General features: G+C 40.9%; 1 protein-coding gene across 1 annotated transcript; it reads left to right on the top strand.

Moving 5' to 3' along the window:
- The first annotated feature begins 806 nt into the window (after positions 1 to 806).
- On the top strand, positions 807 to 26,822 carry GLRX3 (glutaredoxin 3). Its single transcript, XM_079135982.1, is given in 14 exon segments — positions 807 to 940; positions 6,408 to 6,424; positions 6,427 to 6,515; positions 13,249 to 13,275; positions 13,281 to 13,322; positions 14,007 to 14,208; positions 18,792 to 18,964; positions 19,275 to 19,336; positions 21,459 to 21,516; positions 23,250 to 23,302; positions 24,368 to 24,407; positions 24,499 to 24,531; positions 24,533 to 24,589; positions 26,575 to 26,822. Coding segments are annotated over 14 exon segments (1,002 nt in total). The 5' UTR covers positions 807 to 842; the 3' UTR covers positions 26,626 to 26,822.
- The last annotated feature ends 320 nt before the right edge of the window (positions 26,823 to 27,142 follow it).

Genomic DNA, 27,142 nt, shown 5'->3' with positions numbered 1-27,142 from the left:
GTCCTGAAGGTCTGGGTGGGTGGCACGGTGTTAGGGGAGATAGAACCCTAAAGGAACGGGGCTTTGAAGGGAAGTACCCTCCCAAAGCAGATCGATAAAGGGTTCTGGGCTGGCTGTTGAGGTTTCCTTGGAGCTTGAAAAAACTAGGAGCATGCAGGAAATTATCCAGGCCAAGAATTTGTAGGAAGCGCGGAAAGACCGGTGCAGAGGACTGCACCTGGAGGGCCACCTGTGTGGGTGACCAGAAGGACCAAGGGAGGTCAGGAAAGTCCTGAGGTGAGAGGGCTTGCAGGCGAGAAGGGCTGAGTGAGAGGGACGCAGGGTCCTGGAAATATGCGGGGCCACCCAGGTTCTGCGGCACCAAGGTTGCAACGGGTGATGGGTCTGCGCAGGCCTCTGCCGAGGGGGTGGCATACGGAGGATGGGAGTCGCCCCGAGCCAGACACAGGGCGTGGGGTACCGGGGCTGCAGGACCCAGCTGCAAGCACCTTGTCGGTGTTGAGGATCAGAGACCGCTGCCCCTGTTCCCAGACTTCCCACTTCATCCCCACCTAGATGCAGTTTCCTTGCTGATAGATCCCCGCTTGTTAACGCTGAAATCCACCTTCACTTGCATTCACAGACCCGAGGTCGGCCCGTACGGTTACAGGAAGAGCAGGAAAGCTCGGAGCCCTGCGACGGAACCCCCTCACGAGCCGGGCTTCCGGGTCTTCTGCGCTGTGGGCGGGGCCTGGCGGGAGAGGCGGGGCTTCCAGCGCGCAGGCGCCCCGGCCTCCGCCCCGCCCCATCGAGCCACCAATCGAGCCGCCTGCGCTCGACTGCTCCTGGCTGGCAGCTACAGCATGGCGGCGGGGGCGGCTGGGGCTGCTGAGGCGGCGGCGGCTGTGGTGGAGGTCGGCTCGGCCGGGCAGTTTGAGGAGCTGCTGCGCCTCAAAGCCAAGTAAGCGGGGCGGCGGGCGGCCGGCGGCGGTGGCGGGAGGGAGGCCGGGCCGCAGGGCGAGTGGCCCCTTGGTGCCCGGCGGGCCTGGGCCTCGGGCGGCGCCCGGAGTCGCTGGGATCCCCGGAGCCCGCCCCGCCCGGGACGGCGAGCAGGCGGCCGCCCGGCCTCACGGCGGCCCGGGCCTGGGACCCGCCGCCGCCTGGCCTGGCGGCCCGGGGCGGGCGCAGACCCGGCGGAGCCACCGGTGCCGGAGAAGGGCGCGTCGGGCCGCCGCGGGCTCTCGGGCGCCCGTGGCCGTTTGGGCGCCCGGGCTGCGCACGTGCGCCTCGCCCCGCGCGCACTGCGGAAGGAGACCCGGGGGCGCGGCGCGCAGCCCCGGGCCGGTGTGGCCGGGCTCGGCGAGGCGCGCGGGCCGCAGGCAGCAGTGCGGCGCGGACGCGGCCAAGTTCAGTGCGAGCCCAGGCGGCTCCTGGGGGCCGGGGTGTGGCCCGCGGGCTCTGGGTTCCTCCCCGGCGCCCAGCACCAACGAAACGCCTACGTCAGGTCTGCCTGGGAGCCTTTTCTCTCGTAGAGGGAGGGAGGACATTTACTCGGCCGTGGGAGCTGGGTTCTGATTCACCCGACTACCTCGCAGGTTCGGGCAGCGCGGCTGTAGAGGTCGCCCACCTCGTTGGACTGCCCACCTGTTCTGCATCTGGCGCCACGTGAGAAGACTGTGTTGCACGGTCCTTAGTGGAACGGTTCCAGTTCCCGGGCCTTCTGGATCTGTTCTTGCTTCTGGTCTGCACTGGAGATGACCCGGGGGACAGAGTACTTACTCTTCAAGGTCACCAGGCCAAATGGGCACGTGGGACAAAAAGTGTGGCATCTGGGAAGGAGGGAACCTTCGCTGCTTTTTGTGAAAATAGAAACATTTGAGAACATTAAGTAGTACTCCATGTAACAATTTAAACCAACTTGTCAAGTCATTGTTCTTCAGTTTTAAAATTCGATATGAATTGAAGTATTTTCTTGGCTTACGCCACTTAATTAGATGTATATGTAAGTTACTGGAACATCAGCTGGTTATGTGTACAATGGGGATGTTTACACATTTGCAGAGTAATGAAGAGGTTTTTTTTCCCCCATTTGTTAAAGTACTTGAGTCTAGTGTGTGATAGTGATAGTGTTAACTGCAGGTGAAAAACTGAAGTATCAGAACACTGTAAAAATATAAAATATCTATTTTATTGATGAAGAACCAAGGTTCATTATGTGGTCTAAAATCATGTTAGGATTTCACCCTGATCCTTCTCTAAATGTTTTCCTCAAACAATGCATTAGGCATATTGAACTATCCATGAAGATGGAGGGAATACTGTTACATATAACCCAAAAGAGGATGACATCATTTTGTTTGTTTCAGGTATATATCCTTATAATATTGGATGTATACATGTATATGTAATATAATATGCTTAATGGATAATGAAAGTTAATCAACTAAATATGTGAATATCATGGCTAACTTAAATAACCAACATTAAAATCATGCTTTTAGTATAACCAAGACACTTCTTATGTTTTGTTTGCTCTTCTCAACATCCCAAGGTGTTAGGTAATGCTTATTTACAGATGTGAGAGTGCAGGGAAGTTAAATTACTCTTCAAAACCATATTAGTGATAATGGAGCTGAAACTTGAATTCAGGTTTGTATGCATACTCTCCTTTTTTTATTTTTTGTTTGTGTAAACATGTGGGCTTATACTGTTACAAATCTTAGTTACCTATTCCACAATCCAGATTGTGATATTTTCCCTATGGCATTAAAAATTCTTTGAAAATTTAATTTTTAGTGGCTTTATATTTTGTTATGACCATTAAAAAACTAATTGTTGAACATTAGATTTTCCCAGTTACTTGCTGTGTAAAGCAATGGGAAATATTCATATTCATAAATCTTTGTCTTTTTAATTGTTTCCTTGGGATAGATATCAGAATATGTTTGTGAAATTTTTTTGAAGATCTCAATTTTTACCAGCAGGATATAGAAGTGCTTCTCTCACCATCTTTTTTATCTTTGCATATTGTGATTTTAGAAATCCTTTTGTCAATTTGGTGGAGATTGATAAACCAGCTTTAAAAGATTGAGAATCGATGCACAGATCTTGATTGTCAGATGTGATGAATTTCAACAGTTGTGTACATATCAGCAACCACCATTCAAAATAGGAAAATAGAACACCAGGAGTTCCCTTAGCCCCTTCTCCAAACAGATCTGCCTTCTGTCACTATAAATTGGTTTTCCATGTTCTTAAACTTTATGTAAAAGAGTCACAATTTCTGCCCTCTCTTCTTTCCTCCCTTCCTTGTCAGTACTTTTTATTTAAGGAGCTTCACATCTTGTGATTCTTCTGTTGTCCAGCAAGGACACCTTAGTTCTGCTAAAACTTGAGACAGGATTTATCTCAAGATGATCTTGCCACAATTCTTTTATTTGGCTTCTTTTATTTCTACCTGAATTATGCAAGTACTGATGATAGTTTCAAAATCCCCACCTAGGATCTTTGGGATATAATTTCTTGAAGCAATTCAGGGTCTTTTTTATTTTATTATGTTTTTGGGGGAGTGTACCGGGGATTGAACTCAGGGACACTCAACCACTGAGCCACATCCCCGGCCCTAATTTGTATTCTATTTAGAGACAGGGTCTCACTGAGTTGCCTAGTGCCTTGCTTTTGCTGAGGCTGGCTTTGCCTCCCGAGCTTCTGGGATTACAGGCATGTGCTACCATGCCCAGGTAGGATCATTTTTAGAGTAGATGAATCTGCCTGATTCTCATTTTCTGACATCCTGTCGAAACAAGAATGAGTTATATGGTATTGTTCTAGCTTATCACACTGAAGAAAAACACAAATCTGGGATATTCTAGTACCCTCAACTTCAGTCATGTTCTCCAGATAAAACCTTAAAAGACCATCTTGATGTATCATGTCAACTTGAAAATTGTACTACTAAATCAACATAGCTGAGATTTTCTCATGTCCTATCCTTTTTAATGATCAACTCTGTAGTCCTGGAGCTGACCTTTATAGTTGTCAATACTCACATCATTTTAAACTGTTAGGTATCAGTATTCTTTCTTAAATTTCAAAACCCATACTGAACACCTGCTCATCCTCCCCTGCTGCTGCCACCATCTGCTGGATGCAGATCATGACCTGCTTGGATGGGGGCCCCACAATATGTCCTTTGTTGCCTTAGCCAGCTTTTCCTTGGGAGCCCCTACTAGACTTTTGTGTAGGGACAGTTCTCCCTTCTTCACAGTCCTACCTGTGATTCCTGTCCTTCAATCCCTTGTTTCAACAGATGACCTGATTTGTACCTGAGAGAAAAGAACTTTAAGCAGCATCTGCTTGATCCCTCCCACTCTGTTATACCTGGCTTTACCCATTCTAATTCTTGGCTCTGAGAAGAGGACACTACCACTTTCTCTACTCTAGGACTCTTTTCCTGCCTCTTTGCAAACCTAGCATTCTCAGCTGTCTCTCAGGTCCTCAGCCTCTCCCTCCCCATTTGAATTGTCCCTACACAGAATAAGCATATGAAGGTTTCCTTATATCAACAGTTTTTAAAAAAATTAATTCCTTAGTTGGTCCTGTTGTTTTCTTCTGCATGGTACAAATCTCTTGAAATAGATTTCTGGCAGCCTCTACTTTCTCACCTTCAGTTCAGCCTCTGTGCTGACTCTGTGTCTGACTTTGCTTTTCCATTAGCCCATTCACATTCCTCTTGGTAGTTTTAGTTGCCCTTTCCTGATGCACTTAATGGTTGTCATTCCTTTTTTGTGTTTTATGGTGCTGGACATTGATTCTAGAGACTTTTGTATGCTTGGCAAATGCCCTACTAGTGAGCTATACTCCCAACCTGGTCCTTCCTTCTCACCACTTCTGTGAGACCCTTTAAACTCGCTCTACTCCTAGGTCTCCTGTTCTTTTCCTCTACATGGCCTGACAGTGTTGATCAGCTCCTGAGATCTGACCTTGGGTCCAGTCTGTCTCCTCTGCAAAATGGTGTGGCTCTGCCTTTCCCCAGATCTGTAGGTCAGGGCACTTGGACTTCTCTCCTCCCAGGAAGATAGTTTGTGCTAGGGTTCAAGGCCAGTGCCACCAGTAGCCATCAGTCTCTAGCCACAGCTGAAGTCAGCCTTGGACTTAGCCTGTTCCTTGACTATCATCACACCCTGCTTCTGAAACTCCCTGGCTCCCTGTGCTTTCCACTTTCCTCACACTTTGTCATGGGCCTGCTCCTTTCTCAACCTGTTATTTCATTGACTTTTATGGTTGTTACTTTTCCTCAAAAGTTGGCTGTCCTTGGTTCTTTCCTCTGTGTAACTTTTTTCTTCCTGATTTTTTTTTTTTTTTTGGAGGAGGATTATGTTTGAATTTAGAATTCTATAAAACTAAGTGCATTTAGGTTGGATGTGAGGCTAGACATAAAGATAACTATTTGCCACAATAATTTTGTATGAAAATGATTAAGATATGTAGGCTCCTAAGAACATAGCCAATAATTTACTAATCTATCTGTTCATCTTAGACTACTTAGAAAATCATTTGTGGTATAATATTAAAAGGCTGTTTTGCAAAAGACTTTTTTTTCCTTGTCTTTGGCTGTTTATTCACTTTCAACATTTTATTGCTGTTCTTATGGTCACAATACCCCCCTCTGTCAACACAATACCATGCATAAAAGTAAATGCATTAATAATAATATGTCTGCAACAGTTTTTCACAAACATTGTGCCTCTAATACAGAAATTCCTCAGGGGTCTGAAAATAGTTGATTTACACATCTATTAATTGAGATGTGTGGATGTTCAGAACCACTTTATGCAAGCTAATTTTTTTTCTTTTTTGGTACTGGGGATTGAACCCAGGCGTGCTTAACCACTGAGCTACATCCTCAGCCCTTTTAAATTTTAAAAAATTTTTTTTATTTTGAGGCAGGGTCTTGCTAAGTTACTGAGGCTAGTCTTTGAACTTGTGATTCTCCTGCCTCAGCCTCTCAAGTTGTTGGGGATCACAAGCATGCACCCCTATGCCCAGCTACATGGGCCGATTCTTAATTTAAGAAGTATCATTGACTTGAAAATTCATCCAAAAGAGTTTCAAGACCTTTCATAATGTTCTTGTGTTTTGGTCTGCTTAATATAGCAACATCCTAGCAGTATAAAACAATTCAGGCAGTTTTTTTTTTTAAAGGTTCTATTTTGGTAGTAGAATTGATCTACATTAGTATTTACTTATGGAAAAAGTAAATTTACTTTGGAAAAAGTTAATTTTTTTTTTTTTTTTTTTTTTTTTGCGGTGCTGGGGATCGAACCCAGGGCCTTGTGCTTACAAGGCAAGCATTCTATCGACTGAGCTGTCTCCCCAGCCCCAAAGTTAATAGTTTTTTTAAAAAAATTGTTTTCATTAACTCACAGGTCCCTCCTTGTGGTCCATTCTGGGCGCCATGGGCTCCACAGTGTGCACAGATGAACGATGTAATGGCAGAATTGGCTAAAGAACACCGTGAAGTTTCATTTGTGAAGGTATTGTATTATGTGTTTTATTTTATGAATTTGACTAGATTTTATTAACTAAATGTAAAGGAGTATTGTGGAATTCCAATATTTATAATTGGTGTTGGGATCTGTTAATTTTGCAATAGAGTATTCTTAAAAATCTTAGTCATTTTGCATTTTCTCAAGTTAATATAAAAATCACCACACTTTCCCCAACGTACGTGGACAGGAAGGTTCAGGTTGGACAAAGGCAGAGTACTTGAGAGCAAGGGCAGACGAGATAATTCTCTGATAATTGTGACTTTAGGGTGGTTAAGTGGGATGTGGAAAATGGTTCCTAAAGGTTTGTCTGTATAAGCTATTACAGCTGGGGGAAAGAATGAAGTTGCTGTCCTGGACTGGGTAAATACCAGCCTTGTGGAAGCTGAAAATCTAACCCTGTGCAGGATGCCGAGAAAGGGGGAAACAGTCCTCTTTCTCACCTCCCTTTCCTCACCTTTTGGTGCTGGGCATTGAAACCTGGGACCTGCTACACACACTGTGCTACTGAGTTATGCCCCCAGTTCCCTCCTCTGGTTTTATTCTGTTTTTGTTGGACTTGCTTTTGAGCTAACAAGTACTAGGAAAGTGATAGTTGTGACTGGATTAGCTCACTTGATTTAACGCATTTAATATTGTCATTCAGGACTTGGTACTGGTGTAGGCAGCAAGACTAAAATATGAGTTGAGAATAATGAATTATTGGGAATAAGGAATTATTGTATTCAGAGATTCATCCTTAGGATTCAAAGCAGGCTGAAAAACCAAGGCCTTGTTTTTTAAACCAGAATTTCTGAGTTCTGACTCTATATAGAAAAGTATACCCATGTGTAGGCTTAAAAATGATAGGAACTGTTTGTATGCCTCTTTTTATAAGGATGGAAAACAGAATTCTGTATAGTTGGTGATAACATTTTCAGACAGTTTCTGTATAGATAGATGTTGGCTTTGAATAGGTACTGTGCTCTGATGGCTCAAAAATCCAGTGTAGAAGGTGCTCATTGAGAAGACTCTCCCGCTTCTTCCCTGTCGGCCCTGTTGTCCCTTCCCATATGTAACTGCTTATGTTAATTTTGTATGAGTCTTTCCAGTGTTTCTTCATGCATATGGAACAAATACGAATATAATAGTTAGCTTTTTAAAATTTAAGGACTTATTTAAAATTCTGATGAAATGTGTAATGTAACCTTAGGATGTAACCCTGAAATGTCCAATATAAATAATCGAAGGAGACATTAAAGCTGCATGTTTGGTCAGTGATAAAAGATAATGATTACTGGTGAAATGAATGATTTAACATTCAATCGTAAGATTAATCAAGGTGATGGTAATTGTTCTAAGTTTGCTTTGTGTGTATAGTGTTACTGGTTTAGGTAACACGTTGTTCTCAGCTGCCATCTGAATGATTTATCTGAAGTGACTATAGAATTACTACTCAAATTGTTATCAGACTTGACAGTGAGATTTTAAGTTACTCAAGTGCTTAAGTGTGTCCGTGAGCCAGGATTGGAAGCCCTCCTCGGTGCTGCTGGGTCTGTTGGGGCACCTGAGCCCTGACTGCACTTGTTGGGTGACAGTAGTGCTAAGCTGCTCATTCTTCCAAGAGCCACCACTTTCCAGAATCTCATTCTGTGGCGTTTCACTAGACAGAGAGGGCAAAGATAATTTGCATGGAGTTTGTAAGTTAGGTAATTAAAAGGCATTTGCCAAACTACAATGAACAATTGAGAAGCGAAATATTTGAGAAATCATTGGCCTTTTCCAGTCAGAGTCATGCAGTTCATTTAAAAACAGCTTTCTTTTGTTAATGGGAGCTTCTAGAAATTTCTAGGTTATAGGACTAATGTTCTGCCACCCTTATCTGTGCCTCTGTGTTTTGAGACAGTGTCTCAGTATGTTCTCCAAGCTGGTCTCCAATTCCTGGGCTCATGTGATCCTCCTGCCAAAGCCTCCTTAGTAGTTGGGACTCTAGGGCATGCTGCCCAGCTTCCCTGTGTCTTCTAATTTGATTTATTCATTTTTTTTTAAATAATGCAATAGTTTGACATTTTGACTTGTAAAATATAGGGATTAGTTCATTTTGTGAATGAGATTTATAGAGTCACTTAAATAAGTGATCTTTTTACAAAGTCATTTAAATAAGGTGGCTTGTCAGGCTTAGGTGCCCCCGACACCCAAGTAGCACCAAGGGCTTCCAGTCCTTGGCTCACTGAGACATTTAAGCACTTGAACAACTTAAAACCTCACTGCCAAGTCTGATACCAATGTGAGCAGTAATTCTATAGTCACTTTAAATAAATCATGCAGTTGGCAGATTGTAAGGTCTTCTGACTGCCAATAATTTCTTATTTTGTAGGAGAGAATGAAATATCACCTTAGAGAAGTTTAGGTGGTGCATAGTTTTGGTGTTGAATGCTGAAAGGCAAGTCTTTTCCGTTCACTGCATCTGAATCCTTTGTTGTCCTGATGAAAGACTAGGAAGTTCACTAATGCTCCTCTGGGTGCCACGTCTGTCTGTCTGTGATAGGTGGTCTCCCTCCTTCCTGAATGGCTACTGGTATCTGGTTGGATCCTAACGTGTGGGGCCCTGCTCAGGCCATCAGACCTCCAGGGCTTAGAGGACAGAGATGAGTTATTTCTCTTATAGAAACCTTATGTTTTTTCAGAATAGAATTAATAATGTGTCAGGTATCTTTTCTTTTCAAATAACAGATTTTATTTGTTAGTACTTTACCTAAAATGGGCATATACATTTATCATTTAATTAATTAATTTATAGAGTCCTTCAGAATATGGTATCTGGCAGAGGAGGTGGGAGCAAGGTGATGAATTTCAAGTTGTGTACTGCTGGACATATCTGAGAAACAAATCAAATGGATTGAAAATGGGGTTTCTCCCTGTGGTTCTCTTTTGCCATATAATGTACTTTACTACAAAAATTCCCCAAATCAGACTTATTAGCCAGCCGGTTGGTTAGATTTTATACTGTTGCGTTTCATTTAATATTAATTTTGTTTATATAGTAACTGCTGTAATTAAGTCTGATGTTCATTGTAATTTAAGGTAAAGAGTTAAGGGCATTGAGGAGTTACATACTTAAATTTGTATTTTTTGTTTCTTAAAAAACAGGAATCTTTACAGTTTGATTTATTTTTATTCTGAAATAGGCAACTATCTTAAAGGTAAGGTTCACACTGTCTAGTTTCTAAATGTCTACACAGTCACTATGTAAAATTGGTCCAGTGATGTTATTGAGAGGATATTGAGTCAATACATGAAACATTTGGAACTGTGTCTGGCCTAGAGTAAATTGCAGTGGTGAACAATTACTGTCATGCCAGTCTTCAGTGACCCTGCTAAATTGAAGTGGAGTTAGAGAGAATTCCCCACCTCTGATTAACCTCATGCATCCCCTGCTTCATCCTTTCTCACACATACACAGAATGCTTGGTGGGAAGAATCCAGTGTTTGAGATTCTTGGAGTATAAGCAAGTGTTTCCCCCCAGAAGGATTCTGTCTAATTTTCATTCTGAAAGTGTTCATGTTTGGTCTAATAGGCATATATAAATCCAGTCCTTAAAATGTTATTTTTTTTTTTTTATGGTAGTAGTAGAAAAAGTTAACTATGGTGTAGAGGAAAGAAGCACTGATTTTGTGGTTGGACAAAGCTAGTTCCTCAGCTCTGCCACTTATTTTGTTTGTTTACACTAGTGGGTATAAATCTCAAAGATGCTTTATACTGAACTACACCCCCAGCCTTTTTTATTTTTATTTTGAGACAGGGTCTTGCTCAGTTGCCAAGGCTGGCCTGGAGCTTGTGATCCTTCTGCTGCAGCCTACCTGGAAACTGGGATGACAGGTGTGCACACTGTGCCCAGCTTAGTTCTACCACTTATTAACTGTGTGTCTTTGGACACAAGTTACCCAGGTCACCTTTGTGTTAGTCAGGGTTTCTCCAGAGGAAACCAGCTTGTATATATCTAACTCCTACAGCCTATTGATGTATGTGTGTGTGTGTGTGTGTGTGTGTGTAGAGAGGGGGGGAATTTATTATACATAATAATAAATACAGGCAGATTTTACTGTGGAAATCTGCTCACACTGATTATGGAGACCGAGAAGCTGCACCACTTGCCCTCTGCAACGTGAAGAAGAAACAGAGAAACTGTTCAGGTCTGGAGACCCGAGATCCAAGGAGCTGATGATATAACTCTTAGTCTGGGCCAGAAGCCTGAGAACGTGGGGCCCACTGGTACAAGTACTAGAGTCCAAGAGCCAGAGAACCTGGAATTCTGATGACCAAGGGTTGGAAATCGGTGTCCCATGACTTAGCCTTTTCTTTGCCTTTTTGTTTCTCGTTGGGGTTCTAGCCTATTGTGTGGCCCTCACATTGTGATGGTAGACATCCCTTTCTTAGTCCACTGATTTAAATGCCAATTTCTTTAGGAAATACCCTTACAGACACACCCAGAATAATGCTTTATTAGTTATTTGGGTATTCCTGAACCAGTCAAATTGATGTCTAAAACTAATCACATCCTCCTCTTTACCTTCCCACCTTTAAAGTTGGAATGATAATATGCTGTGCACCTTTCAAGTAGTGGGCTAGGAGGCCTATCGTGGTTTAGAGTAGGCTGTCTATAAGAGGTAGCCATTGTTGGTTATCTTTGAGTTCTTTTGACTGCAGGTTGTTGAAAGAATATGTATTTTGTATTGTCATTAAAATTGTTATGTTGTATTAGATCCAGTACCTCCAAAGAATTTTCCTGTTGCACAGTGTTTTTTTTTTTTTTTGAAACAAAAAAACAGTTGCTGGGGATTTAACCCAGGGTCTATGCATGCTAGCCAAGCACACTGCTGCTGACCTGCATCCCCAGCCCTGCTGAGGGACTAGGACTTCAGATGTCCTTGATGTTCTGGAGGATGTTTGTGCCTTTCTCTGTATTCCTATCCTTGTTCTGGAGGAATTATTTATTGCCATTGCCTTAGTCTTATGAAGATCTTGTTTTCTGGGAGCCGATTTGAAAGGACGCACTTGTGGTGATCCTTTGACTTCAGCAGGAACAGCAAGTGATTTGCTTCAGGAAGTACTGTCATTAAGACGCTATGGGAAACCAGTAGGAAAATGAGAAGACATCAGATTTTGAAAGCATATAGGAGTTTGTATGAGTCAGATGCTGCCTGTATTTTTCTGATTTAAGACCACACTGCCTTTTAGCTGCATGGCATTGCTTGGTGTTAGGATGTCTGTCTTTTCTGTTAGCATCCAGCAGTAATAGAGTAGGAACCTTTATGGCACTTAGCCAAATATCTAGCGTGTGGTGGGTGCTCTGCAGATGTTAGCTGAAAGGAAGGGCTAATGAGCCCATGTGACACTGTGGACCTGCCCTTGTCTTTAGCCTCCGTGGCATCCTTGGTCAGAGTTTGGAATTGCATGTCTGAAAGAGAACGGCACACACATTTCTAAAACTTCAGAAAAAGTGTGTTCTGGATAGCTGTCTCAGAAAGCTTCACCTTTTTTTTTTTTTTTTTGCCCCTTTTTTTCAGATTATTGGATGGTTGATGTTAATTTCAGATACAGAATACATTTTAAAAAAATGGAAATAATTTAAAATATTGTTGCAGAAGAGTGCTCTAAAGAGAAAAAAACAAGGTAGTGGAACAGCACCTTAAAATGTGTAAGGCGGAAGGCATAGAGCACGACAGATGGCTGCCTCCCTCTGCACCAAGTTTCATTCTAGTAGAGACCACTTGACTGGTAAAGCTGTAGATAAAAATAGTATTCCAGGCCCAGTGGAGATCTCTCACTCTTGCAGAAATTCAGTATATATATTTAAGCATTTTTTAACAATATATCAATAATTTTTATTTCCTATAGGTATAATGTGAATACAGGTTTTTATTGGTTTCAAAAAGTTTTATTAAATTGACAGTCCTGTGAGAGAAAAATATATCTTGTTTTTTCTCAAAGTATAGTTTATGAAGACCTACATAAAGGGCTTATAGTAATTGTGTTCTAATTATTTACAAATTGTGTTTCTAAATGTCCTTTAAATCCACATGTCAGATATCACATCATACTTTGTTGAGGGACCTCAAGGAAATCATCAGTGTAATCATCTTACAGTGAATTTACATGTATGAATAGACCTGAAGCAAGTAGCTCAGCAAGATATCTGCCTAGTATCCAGCAGCCTTGCAGGAGTTAAAAGTAAAATTTATCAGACATCAATAGTTTATTGAAGAAATACTCCTTTTGCTTCATAATTTGCAGAAGGCCGCAACTGTCAGTCATGATGTACTGCCTCTTGAAATTAGTCAATAGAGCAAACAGCAAGAATTGCTGTGGGCAGAAAATAAGCACTGTAATCATGACATAACTGGGGTCAGTGATTTATGGATTTCAATATAGTAGTAGCTGCATATGATTGAAAATTTACTAGGTCACTAGTGCACCAAAAATTTTATTCACAGCCTCCAGGCATCTTTTGAAATGTGCAACAAAATAAAAACCTCTGAACCTGTTTTGACACTGCAGACTCCGTGGATAGCATGCCAGCCCAGTGAGTCTCATTTCAATGTAAATGTGTCAAAGACTTTTCTACCATCCTCTTTAAAGACTTCAGCTACTCGAAGGGGTTATACATGTGAAACTAATTTACATTGAAGCAGTAAAAAAGAACCTTGTAATAATTAAGCTTAAATTCTTTTTATTTTAAAGTTGGAAGCTGAAGCTGTTCCTGAAGTATCTGAAAATATGAAATTAGTTCTGTTCCCACCTTTCTGTTTTTCAAGGTAAGGATAAAGGGTGGTTCAAGACCACCCATCTCTGGTTGACCCTAGGACTATACATTTTGGTTCCTTTACACTCTTTCCTGATTCCCTTAACCTGAGGCTTTTGCTTTTTCCTGGTCTTGCACCTTTTCCCCAGTAGTCTCATTGTTTGCACTGATGCCGATGAGAAGGACCAGAAAAGCCAGCTGGGAGCTTCTTAACCAAAGTACAGACCCTTGGCTGTATATCCTAGTGTTCCCTGAATTGAATCAGAAGTTGGTTGGTTAGGGCATGTGCCTAAACATTATGAAGCATGCAGCTGGTTCTGGCTTGATTGATGACTTGTAGGAAGCAGGGGCAAATCTCTGCTTCAGGGCACCCATGGCTGTTACCATAGTTCTCCACATACTTTGTACTCAGTAATAGATTCATCCCAGTGACTGGAGGAAGATCCTTTTGGATGGAGGTTAGTCTCATTTGGTTTGACTGAGATGGTGCAGTGTTTTCCTCACATGTTCTCAATAAAAAGGATTATGCATTTCTAAATTGAGATGCAGTGCAGGCAGTTGGTAATCGGGTTTTTATTTTTTTGGTAACAGCATTGATTTGTTTAAAAATTGGAATTATGTACTTGATATAATTTTAGAGTCTAAAGTCTCTCTGAAAGAATGCCACATGTATTCTAAATGACATTTTAAACTTCAGAATTCTCAGAAAATTGACCGATTAGATGGTGCACATGCTCCAGAGTTGACCAAAAAAGTGCAACGACATGCATCTAGTGGCTCCTTCCCACCCAGTGCTAATGAGCATCTTAAAGAAGATCTTAACCTTCGCCTGAAGAAATTAACTCATGCTGCCCCCTGCATGTTGTTCATGAAAGGAACCCCGCAAGAGCCACGCTGTGGTAAGAAGCTGTGTTTGAGATGGTGTAAGCCATGCGGGCGCTTTGCCAGTGCAGGGTGCAGTTGCGGTGGGCATGCCCTTTCCAAACTGTGCTGTGCATCTTTTGCTTCTGTTCCCATGCCTGTAGTAAGCCAGGCAGGTGATAATTCACACAGGCAGGCATCACACAAATAGATGAGAAGAATTAGTTTGCATTGTAGACTCAGAGAAGGTTGGAACCAAAAGGTGTCCTTAGAAATCATCTAATTCAGGACCTTTGTTTATCCATGAGTACTTGGGTCAAAGATGGGAAGTTGACTCAAGTTGACTCACCCAAGGTCAACTGGTGGCAGCATTGGAATCAGGTTCCTGCTGCCATGTTGCTGCCTCTGTTGATGGGCCTTTGGCCTGTGCAGTTTTGATCTTAACAGTTATCTTCTTTCTTGGCAGCCTCCTTTTCTTTACCTCATCAGACTCAGTAATTTTAGAATCTGCAATATTTTCATAGTGTTCCTGTGCCCGCCTTGTGTATTCTTGCTTTTCCCTGTTGTTGATGTCTAATGATTGCATTATTTGCCCATTGCTGTCATTTCCAATTTATAGCTGCTAGTAATTTAAAGATTCCCAGTTCTTGGCTTGTAGTACCCTTATTTTCTATACACATGGATGCTTGTAATTGTGTCCTTAAGTAAGTTTGAGAGTTATTTGACCCCTCTGGTATTGGGTTTATGTTGTTTTCTTTTTACTATGCCTGGTACAACATTATTATTCTGCATAATTGAGCATTTAATGACTTTTGATGATGCTATTGAGACTCTTAAGAGTATTTGTTTCAACTACACGGGAGGGAACTTATTAAGATAGGTGGCCATAAAATTGAGTATGCAGTTGATATGATTTCTACATGTCCAGTGTGACTTTATAAAAATAGCCAAGCTTCCAATGTAAATTTCAGTTTTAATTTCTTCCCTATATGGTCATCAAATTATATATTAAGTTATGAAAAAGTCTACTTTTAATAGTAAAGTTTCATGATAAATTCTGTTTTAAAAGATGAAGAACTGATTCCTTTATTTCTTAGTTCTGTCTCTACTTTTCCCGTCTTCCGTTTCAGGTGATGCCTGTTCTGACGGGATGCAGGCTCACTTGTCTGTCATAGGGTTAACTAAGGCAGCGACAGGCCATGTTGCCAGTGTTCTCATTCACCTTCCAGCAGGCATGAAGACCATTTCTGGCACTTTACGAGGCCACCTAATAGGAGGACTCACATCAGTCTCGTGGATTTTATTCAGTACATTCATTCCAGTCTGAAGGGCAGTATAACTGGCTGTAAAATGTAGGTGAACCTGTATGATAGTTTTTACATAGCAAACCTAATGCAGTGTTCTCCTCTTTGGGATCTGAATGATGACCTGGTAAGATTGGCAAATGGCAAAACTGAAACTAGGGGAAGGGACGCTTAGCCAGCAGAGGAGAGGGTGTGCTGAAAAGAGCGATGGACACTTGTCAAGTGAGTGAGATTCATCTGGTCCTGCTCAGTAACTGGGCACAAGTCAGCTACCCCCATCTCCTCCTCGGGGTGTTGGGGTGGAGTCAGTCTTGGAGGGCCTTTTTAATGCAGTATATTAGAGGTAAACTTAGAAATTTCTTCACTTCATTAAACTCCATTTATGATATATTAACTGACATTTAGAAGACTACACAAATAAGAATCAAAAAGTTTAACACATTTCAGGGAATCTGAAAAACACAGCATTATAGACATTTAGGGAATAAAAATAAGTAATTAGGGAATTATAAAAGGTTTTTAGATGCAGATGGTGTAACAGTACAGTTTCTTCTGTTCTAGTGCTTGTTTTATCCTTTGTGACTTTGTAACTCTGTTTTTAAAGGGCTTTTCTGTTTCCTGATATTTTAAATGTTGTCTTCCTACCTAGTAGATAGTGAGCAGATTACCTAGGGTGTTGGAGTTTTTAATAAGGTGTCTCCTTAAGATCACTTAGAAAGCATTTCCTTTGTGACTGAGACCTTCTGCTTTTTTCCCTGGCTGTCCTGTGTCTCTGTTTCTCCTTTCTGTATCACTGCTGCATAACTTCATCCTGAAGCTGCTTGCTTCTGGGAGCATAGGCCTTTCACCCTCTGCTGTCTTTCTGAGCCTGCCTAGCAGAGAATTGTTTTTGCTCCTTTGTTAGCACCTCAGAGAAGAGGTGTAGGTGAGCTCTCGTGATTAAAAACCATGGTGGTTTCATCTTGTGAACTCAAGTGTCCACTCTCCTCATTTGGCAGAGTTCGCTTTGAAAGTACTGCCTTCTAGTACCACTGCTTTGATGTCCATGTGGAGTATGGCTACACTTGATTTTTAAATTAGTGATCTCCATCTCAATTTCTGAAAGTCAGAAAAACGTGAGTGAATAACATTTAAATTTGTATCCTGGAAGCCGTTTCCGAAGCCTGCCTCTGGAGCCTGTGCAGGCTGCAGCTCTGCCTTCTCATCCTCTTCTGCAGGTTCTGCCTTTAGAATCCTGTGGTGTATTACGAGAGGGCCTCCGTTGTCAAAGACTTGGGTTGTCCCTATTCTATGCAGCTCTGGGAGGATAGACAGAGGACACTTAGGTGTGAGGGAAGAGTTTCTAGAAGCACTGAGATGCCTATCTTAAACAGAATTGTTAAGTCTTAGAGGAGGTTAATTAAGTAATTGGGGAGTTCTTACATCTGTTAGACTTACAGCAAAGCAGGTGTCTGGTCATAGAATTTCTTCTGCACTGAGAGTCATCTGCCTTGTTTCAGACATGAAAGCATCATATTGCAGAAAGATTCTTAAGGGGTTTATTGTTAGATAGTTATTAAATGTGGCAGTTAGGCTTACTCATGTCATGAGTAGAAAGGACTCCACATAGAAATGGTGATTCTGTGGCAGTAAACTTATTTTTTTTTTTTTTTTTTTTTACTTTTAAGTATTTTTATTCCTTGCATGCATTTTTCTTCAAAACTGTGTAAATATTTTGTCATTAGAATAAAGCCTTCTTACTACTTTATCCTTAAGGATAACATTTCTAGTCTGCCACTTTAACCCTTAAAAATGAAATACTACCAATCAATCTTTCTAGTCTGCATGTAATTGCCTAAAGCTAAAATAAAGCTCTTTCTCAGCCAGTTACAGTAGAAATGAGTTAATATATTGGCAGCAGAATAACCATCAGCAATCAGCCGTTAGCTGTTTACTAATGAACTCCCAGATGAATGAAAAAATTTCAGAATCAGTGTTTTACTGCAGGCTGTACATGAACTTAACATTTCAGTTGTAGGAAAAGCAACTTATAGCTATACAAGTAAACACTAGTGCTTCATCTTTCTGCAGATCTAGAAAATGAAGCTCAGTTGTAGATCTGTTTTAATACTAAACATGCTTTTGGGTGATATCAGGTTAAGCCTTTCAGTTAATCTTATGCTGAATTTATGATTTGATTTTATTTGGAAATAATTGCTAGTGCTGTTAAGTCTTATAGGAATTTTAAATCTGAAGAATAGGTTATTTTCTAGTGAGTTATGACTATGTTTGGAAAGAAGAATGATGAGATGTGAAAGAATAGTGTGACTCAAATATAGGAAAAAAGATTGGTAAGAATTAGTTTATGGAAAGAAAAATATCCTTTTTTCAGACTGGACTAACAGGTTTATAAAAGACTGATTCACACTCTTATTCTTCAGTACTAATGTTATAATAAGATGATGATGTCAAGAAAGTACAGAACAGAAATGTGTCACAAAAGTATAATAAAATCATGGAACATAAAATTGTCTCTACAGTGTAGCAAAAAAATTACATTACATACTTTAGGGAATGTAAATAGTTTTAGAAAAGAAACTGTCAAGTGATGACATGAGATGAGAAAGAACACTGTCAATCTATTGACAGTTCATATATAATGACAGAGAAGATGGCTTTAAAATTCAATGTGCTGTGCTCATTTCAGCCTGAGAGAGAAGACATCCCTCCTTGATTTCTCATCTGTCCTTAGAGATGGTGAAGACTGAGAACTGCTCAAGTGGGCACTCAGGACGCAGGAAAGTGGCGGTGGAAGTGCACAGTTGGGTTAATCGTAACTGCCGTTGAGTCTTCCCGCTAGCTAGACTGACTCCTAGACTCACAGTGCAGGAGTTTGGGAGGGACTGTGCAGGCCGTCCAGGTCAGTCCCCCGATTGGGAGGAAGTACAGTGAGGTGTCTGTCCAGGCCCTTCTGTCCCCATGGTGGACGAATGGTGCCAGGGCTTCAGAGCTCTCTGCTCTTTGGCCACTACATTTTCCTTCCACAAAAAATGTTCCTAATGTTGGTAAGAGCAATTTTGATAAGTACAAATCCACTATATTTTAAAACTCCCAGTTATGTTAAAAAGTTAAGTCATACCTGAAGATGGGCGATTCAAGGTCAAATGCAGGTTTGTTGGAATGTGTCTTCATGTGTTCATCTGTGTCAGTTAAATCACTGGTAAAATAAAGGCAGGCATCTGTGTCCACTAGGTGATATGGACTCTGAATTAATTTATAATTGTATTTATGTATATGAGGAGACAGGCTAACTCTTTGTTTTCTTTTTCTGTGTGCAGGTTTCAGCAAGCAGATGGTGGAAATTCTTCACAAACATAATATTCAGTTTAGCAGTTTTGATATCTTCTCAGATGAAGAAGTTCGACAGGGGCTCAAAACTTACTCCAATTGGCCCACCTATCCTCAGCTCTATGTTTCTGGAGAGCTCATAGGAGGCCTTGATATAATTAAGGTTAGGATTGAGAAATCTGTACCTTGTAAAGAAATCCCACTTAGCGCATACTTTAAATAAGTCTAAAATATGCATGAATCTGTACCTTTACTAATATGAATTTGGAATAATAACAGTATTTCTGAATAGGTAATTGGTCAGTACTAAGATATGATGGCGATTTATGTCATAGTAAATGTTTCTTGAACTGATGTGTAATGGGTCTGGGGATATAGCTCAGTTGGTAGAGTGCTCACCTCACATGCACAAAGCCCTGGGTTCAATCCCTAGCACCACACACACACAAACTGATGTGTAATGTTTATTTCAGGAGCTAGAAGCATCTGAAGAACTAGATACAATTTGCCCCAAAGCTCCCAAATTAGAGGAAAGGTAAGTGTTCTAGAAGTTTCTAACAGTTGACTCTTACTTTAAAAATATCTTTAAATCCTGTTTTTTGCATTGCTCTTTCTATATTGAAATCAATGATTTGGTGTTTGCCTGCTGGGGGTCATTGTTTGCTGTCAAACTAGTCGTGTAGACATGGGAAACTAATTTGGACTGGAGAAGCATTAGCATCAATTTAATGATTGCATGGAGGATATTCTTTGCTTTTCTGGAAAGTCGTGGTTTCAGTGGGTCAACCAGGTTTTCTTCCCTCTCTGCATTTGGGAGCCAGGATCCTGTTTGGTTCCTGCCTGAGGGTGTCAACACAGCCCTCTTGTTTAGAACCCTGAGTGTGTTGAGTATGAGAAACTGATGTTCCGTGTGTTAGACTTCTCATTAGGCCCTGGGTATTTCACGTTGCCTTTCTAAACTATGATAACTTAAAATCCAGCAGATTTGGGAGCTGGAAAATTTTTCTGTATTTTATGGAGGATCGCAGTCAACTTTAGAAGAAACTCATAGAAATTTTGGACTTTGGCATGTAGGAAGAATTAAAGGGACCTTTATTCAGATACATGTGGTTTAATGTAGAGGTTTAAAAAGGAATTTATTTTTTTATTTTTATTTTTTTGTGATGCTGGGGATCGAACCCAGGGCCCTGTGCTTATTCGGCAAGCACTTTACCAACCGAGCTATCTCCCCAACCCAAGGAATTTATTTTGAAATACGTCAGCACATCAGCCATTTGCAGTTGAGCTTGAGTTTGTAAGATAAATCTCCCTCAAAGTTTTCTTATCATTTAACATTTTGAAAATTTCTGATAGTATTTAATAATAAATACCTTGTTTAATAGTTGTCTTCCATGTATGGTAGGACTGTAGTAATGCTCTCCATGGGTGTCCATCTGACCTAACTGCCGGTTTCCTTGCAGCTGGCACCCTCCCTGCATCTTAATGAGAAAGTGCTGTCGTTTTGTTGACCACATGTCCTCACTTGTTCTTTCCTGTAGTGTGGTGATGCCCTTGGCTTGTGGCATCTGTGGCCTCTGAAGACAGCTGTTCTTTGTGACTAGATTTGCTGTTCAGTGCATTTTCCTTCTCTCAAATAGGTGCTCATTGCTGTTCATGCCCTTCTCTCCATTGGAACCTTCTGTTTTCTGAATGTGCTGCTTCTAAATCTCCTGTGCTTTTAGACACCAAAACAGGCTAGAATTATATAGGCTAGCAGAGTTTAGTGTATTTTGAGTAGTAATTTAAATAGTACCCCAGGAGCAGAGTTTGTGGGCTTATGACACGTGTTTTGACAGTACAGAGTGGTCTGGGTCCAGCCAGTTGGTCACTGGATGAGTGATTTGGGCCAGCGTCATGTGTCTGTGTCCCATGCTGTTTCTGAGAATGTGGGCTAGTCTTCTGTTGGAGGTGAGGTGATGCAGCCATGCTTATGATCTGTGCATTTCATTTATGACTTGACTATAGGGAGATGATGAGCCTTGGTTTATCCATAGTCCTGGTGCAGTGAGAACATGATGGTGTGACCCATTGTCCCCAACTGACTTTTTTTGGGATTTGTGTGACTAAACTTTGGGCTAAATATAGATGATTAAAGTTCCTGACAGGAGTTAGGTTATGTTGTTTGAAAGGTGGTATAAAATAATTATTGCCTTGATTTTTAGCAGCTAGTTTTAGTTGATGTCCTAAGATTAACACTTTCATCCTCCTGCTCTGCCTTTGGGAGCTTTTGGAGCAGAGCTCTGCAGAGTTGTGGTGAGACATAGAGCTCATGGATCTAGTTCTGGAAATTTGGGATGGGCCCAATAGTTGGGCCCCCTATTGAATAATTCCTTTCTGAATTGGTTATTATTATTATTTTTTTTAGTACTGTGAGTTGATGGGCTTAAATTGCAACTTGAAGGAACATTCGTTGTCTAGAAAGCCATATTGTGTTTTACAGTGGCTCAGGGAGAGAGTGAAATAAAGGAAAATGTCAGTGCATTTGCTTGTTTAATACCACTCAAAGCTGTGAACTATCATCCTGCTATCCCTCAAATATGCATGTTACTCATGATGCAGAGCAAAAGTGGTGTTTAATAATTGAGCTGAGCCATTTTATATCAATTTTCTCTCTTCAGGCTTAAAGTGCTGACAAATAAAGCTTCTGTGATGCTCTTTATGAAAGGAAACAAACAGGTAAAGAACTCAAAAATGGTTTTATTTGTAATTTCTTTTGATGTTAACATCTGCAACAAGGGGACAGTTAAATCTTCTTTCCTAGCTTTAGCTAATGAAGCTGTAGCAGTATCAGGAAGTTATCCAGGCCTTAATTGGTGCTTATGGAGATCAAGCAAAGTAATCTGCATTTTGCTTGACTTTATCATCAGCGTCTCAGCAGGGTGCATTTCTTTCTGCTGCCAAACTTTGTCAGCTAACATGGTCAACACTGTTTTAACACTTGCTGGTTCTGTTAGTTGCTATCCCATTACCCTTTGTTTGAGTGTGTGGACTGCTTTGGTGTACTTCCTGAGTGTGGGAACCTGGTAGTGCTGGGTTCTTGCAGTAGAAGTGTCCACAATGGGAAGTAAACCCTGACCTTGGTGTGAGTGCTCCTTATATGTTTGATGAATGAGTAACATTATCAGTACTTCTCATTTGTAATGAGATAGTTCTTGTCGTATTTTTGATGAAAGTACATACTGATTTTACATCAATTTGAATATCAAGTTTGATAGATCATTCCCACTGATGGCTTGAACAAAACTAATTAACTTTTGGATTGAGATGAGGATGGTAATTTCCCAGAACTAGTCATTGCATTTATATGGTATTTTACAGTTTTTGTAGCAGTTGCATCTTTCTTAAGTTTCCTTAATTCTCAGCCAGTTGTTAGGATAGGCAAGGCTGGACAGGGTTTGTCCTACATGAGAGGTGTGGAAACTACTGGTAGGCAAGGTGACAGAATGGAAAAAAACTGCCCACACATTGGACAGGAAACCTTGGGCAGGTGACTCAACCACAGAAAACTGCTTTGCTCCTTGTATGGGCTTCACAGGACTGTTTTGAGAGTCATGTCTCCACAATGAGTATGAAAGCTAATATTATGAATATAATGAAACTCATTCGTTAACACAACTAATTAGTTAACGTAATGAAAGCAGTAACAGCAAGGAAGATCATATGAATGTTAGTGTGTGGAAATCACTGTGTTAGGACTTAGATTCTTTCACTGGTTTAGTGTATTTGTTAAAAATAAATGGAGGAAATGAATAATTCCTAGTAGTGATAAAGTGGCAACCCCCCCCGCCCGTGATTGTTTAAAGTAGATTTTTAGTCTCAACACTTTTTCTGAAACTTAGAAAGAGTTCACACATTTTATAAACGGTTTTGTTGGAACTTCTAAAATGTTGTATGTAGTATCGATTTTTTTCCACAAGATTGTTAGGATTTGGGGTCCTGTGGCAATGAAAAAAAGGGCATAAGATTTCCATAACCTCCAAAAGTTTGGTGCTACATAATATAAAGGTAAATTTAAAAAAATGGGGTTAAAGTTCACTTGGGAACATGAAAACGATTATTTTAGTTATTGCAAAAAGGTTAAGTGTGGTGAGATCATGTTGTGTAAATCAAGTAAAGAATGAATTCCTAGAAGGTCTAGGATGGACTCGGGCACCTTCTTGACCACACAGACCATGAGCCAATAGAGCACATGTCACAGCCTTAGGAGGCTGCACGCCTGAGCAGGTCCGTGGGCCATGTCTGGGAAGATGTCTAGAGGGTCAGCGCTTAAAGGAGAGGGCTGTGGAGAGGCACAGGAGCTGAGCAGATATAGTGGCCGTGACGTTGGACAAGTGCTGCATTGATTGACAAAGCATTAGCTGCGATCATGACAGTTGGGACATATAAAAAATGTAATTTTTTAAATTTAGGAAGCAAAATGTGGATTCAGCAAACAAATTCTGGAAATACTGAATAGTACTGGGTATGTAAATCTTGTTTTCAAATGGTGTATTTAAAAAATTCTAAGTTTAGTTCTCCCACTAATGCTTTTCAGTTTTAATATCTGAATTTGTTCATACTTTTAAAATCTATTTATTTTTGTTATAATGTTTTGTGACTGCTTTAATGTAGACCAAAGTAGAATTTTTTGACCAGTGTTCTCACCATGCATAAAGATAGGACAGGGAGAATATTATAGGTTGTTTTAAAATTTCTTTTAAAAAAGTTGTACTTTCTAAACCACGTGAAAACGCTTGGCACACATAAGGTCCCTCACCTGGATCTGAGAGGGGTCAAGTTGAACTGACATTGCAGCAGTCCTGCTTCTGTTATGCTCAGTGGTGAAGCTGCCAGGTGAGAACACTGACATTGATTTCTATGGTTCAGAACAAAATCACTAACCTGGAGATACGTAGCTCATATTCCGTTGGGTTTGCCAGATGCTTTTACTTATTTATCTTCCTTATTTCACAATTGCTTTTTTAAAATTAAGTATTCAAATCATAGCTTTAAATAGATTGCACTAGCCTATGAAGTTACTGGGAAGGTAATCTTGAAAATATTTCAGCACTCTTTAGCAGGATTGAAAGTGGTGAGTTGAGCAGCATAGACCAAATATAACTTGAGAGATGAAAAGAAAAATGGTTAATTTCTTCCAATTATTGTGGCATTTTTAAAGAAGCATATGGTGAAGTTATTGTAATTACTGCCTCAGGCCTATTCCCATCTTCACCTCTTTCCTGGGCCTGGAGGGGGAGGCTGACTGGTTTTAGACTTTTTTTTTTTTTTTAAATGGTACCTTTCTTTGTTATTTAAGAACACTTTTCTAACCCCGGGTCTAACTGTTATTGTCTAGAGAAAAATTCAGATAAATTTGTGCCTTATGGTGACTTATTCTTTGTCATATCAGACAGATTCTATTGGTCTATAGTAAATTTTGTTACCAGTATCTACTTTCTAGACTATTTTTAAAATACCAAATAGGTTTTACAATTTTTTTTTTTTTACAACTCTGGTTTCCTGTTTAAAATGTTTTCTCCTTTTGTAGTGTTGATTATGAAACATTTGATATATTGGAAGATGAAGAAGTAAGTTCTGGGGTTTCTGTTTTGTTCTTTGATTAGCTTTCATTGTAGGATCTTAGTAGGAAGGTTTCAGGGGTTATGTTTTTTCTGTTAGGTCCGGCAAGGATTGAAAGCGTACTCCAATTGGGCCAACATACCCACAGCTGTATGTGAAAGGGGAACTTGTTGGAGGATTAGGATATTGTTAGGTAAGGCCTCTCTTCATCCACTGCCCTCAGCACTGAAAAGTTGGACATGTTCGAAAACCATGATTTCACATTTCATGGAAACTTCAGGCTTGTCTGACTCCTCTTTTCTCTAGCCTCATATTTTGCCTCTTCTGTTTTGGAGTTTACGGTGTCTTATCCTTTCCGTAGTCTTTGCTGCTTCAGATTCTTCTTATCCCCTCCTGCTTGGACTAGCCAGTGATTTCCCTCCCTGTTACTCTGGGCCCTCTATGGAACCTCCTCAGCTTTCAGCGAGCTGAGACTGTAGCCAGGCTCATAAAATCACAGAGCACTAAGTCCACAGAGCACTAAGTCCATATATTTCTTCACCTTTGTCTTCTTGGCTTTAGATTTTCTTGCATAGTGTGTAATTAAACTTGTTTTCTCTATCCTTTAAGACTCATTGGTCTGTAAACATATAGACCCCTCCAGCAAGAGACACTTGCTCCTACTCGTGAAGTTCTTGTGTGCTTTTTTATGTTATTGTGATTATTTCCTCTTGCATTTTCTTTCTCCTCCCTCATCCACACATGGTGCATGGAGTGAGGATGAGGCACCAGAAGCAGGAGGCTGGAGGCCCAGAGCTGTCCCTGCCCTGCCCTCTGCCGCAGTGGCTACAGGTCACTGATCTCTTAACTGTTGGATTGTAAGCATGTTGAGAGAGAGTACTCTTATACACTCTGAATCCCTCCTGATGCTCTGTATATTTTAGCTCAGTAAATGATTGATGGGTAGATAAAAGACTAGTTTAACTTTTTGGCTTATTTTAAGTAAACTCTTAAGTATGTTTCAAATGGACATAACTTTTTTCTTGCATTTAATGTCTAGAACTTAGGGCACCCCCACATCTAGCACCTGTATGCCACATAGCTCTGTTGATTAGCCCACAACAGTAAAGGGAAGCTGCAGCCTTGACACCCCAAAACCTTCAACCGATAGGTAGTTAAAGTGGAGGGGCTAGCTGTAATGCTGGTTCCTGAGAAACTGGAACTGTCACAGAAGGTGGGCTGCCAAGCTTCCTCCAGGACCCAAGACTACCCCTAGGCCTTTCTCTTGCTTGCTTTGTTAGCAAGGCTTCTCTGTCAGATGTCTGACTTTGAAGTGGAAGACAGGTAATAGTATGCTACTTCTAGTCATATTGTGAAGGAAAAGGTTTTTAGCATGCACTTTCATGATGTGGAGAGCCCAGTCCAGCTGAAGTGGCACCAGTGCACTTTTATAAAGCCAGGGCTTGAGCGTCTTGGTTGTGGGGGCTTTGTATGGAGGTCACACTCGTGCCAGCTGCTCTTCCTGCTGAGTGCTGCAGTGATGGAGCCTCTGAGAAATGTCTGAGGTAGTTTTGCTGGTCTCATTCCTGGAGAAGAAAATGTTTTAACACTAGACTTTTGAATAACCCCGAGCAACAAAAATAGATCTACATTTTTCATTTACATGTGTGCGTGCATGCATGCGCACACACGGCGCGCGCACATACACACGTACACATTGGGCCCTCGTTACCTGTGGTTTCACATGCAGAGTCACCAATGCAGGATTGAAAATACTACTAAAATGCATCTGTATTGAATGTGTACAGAATTCTACCCCTTGTCACCATTCTCTAGACATTCAGTACAGCAGCTATGTATATAGCATTTCCCTGGCATTGGTATTATAGGTCCTCTAGAGATGATGCAGTTGCAATGGGAATGTATATTTGGTTGTATGTGAATGCGTGCCATTCTGTGCAAGGGACTTGAGCATCCGTGCCTCTGGCACCCTGTGGAGCCCTGGACCTGCTCCCTGTGGATGCCAAGGACAGCTGTATTCAGTTTTGTGACATGATGCTTAGTTGGAGAATATTGAAAGACTTGTGTAAACGCAATAGGTGTTTCTTTTTGTTCTCAGATGTCAATGTAACATCTTAAAGATGTTTTTATTTTTTATATGTGCATTTACATTATTGTTACTGTTTTTATTTTTAGGAACTGAAAGAAAATGGTGAATTGCTGCCTATACTGAGAGGAGAAAATTAATAAACGTGGTGCCCGACTATAGTAAGAAATATTTAATTACAGTGGAGCAGTTCATGATTTAGTCCTCAGAAATGGACTAGGAATAAAAAATGCTTCTTACTCAGTTATGCTTTGTGCATTTCACAAGGTTGTGCTGAATAAATGTTACATTTTTTCCACCAAAAATAGAATGCAATAAACATCTTCAATTAAAATAAGTGTGTAAAAAGGTGTATCTTTGTAGGGATGTTATCGTGTAGTCACCATAATTAGTCTCTTTTAAATTTCTTTTCTTAGAACATACGGGCTCTTGTAGAAACGGCAACATCAGCATTCAGAATTTGGGAGCTTGATGAGCTCCTTTCCCAGCAGCCTTTTAGCAGCTCACATACCAGCCCAGCAGCTCCCCTTGCTGGCGAAAGATGTCTCTGCAGCTTTGGGAAATTCATCTGAAATCCTTGTACTGGCATCTGAGCTCCGCACTGGTGAAAGCCGGGAGGCAGTACGGGATGTCTGCTTTCAGACCCGCTGCTCAGAA

This window comes from Sciurus vulgaris (assembly GCF_902686455.1).
Source record: "Sciurus vulgaris genome assembly, chromosome: 4".
NCBI classification, from domain to species: domain Eukaryota; kingdom Metazoa; phylum Chordata; class Mammalia; order Rodentia; family Sciuridae; genus Sciurus; species Sciurus vulgaris.
Note: the sequence above shows the minus strand (reverse complement) of the source record. Positions and strands in the feature narration are given on the sequence as shown.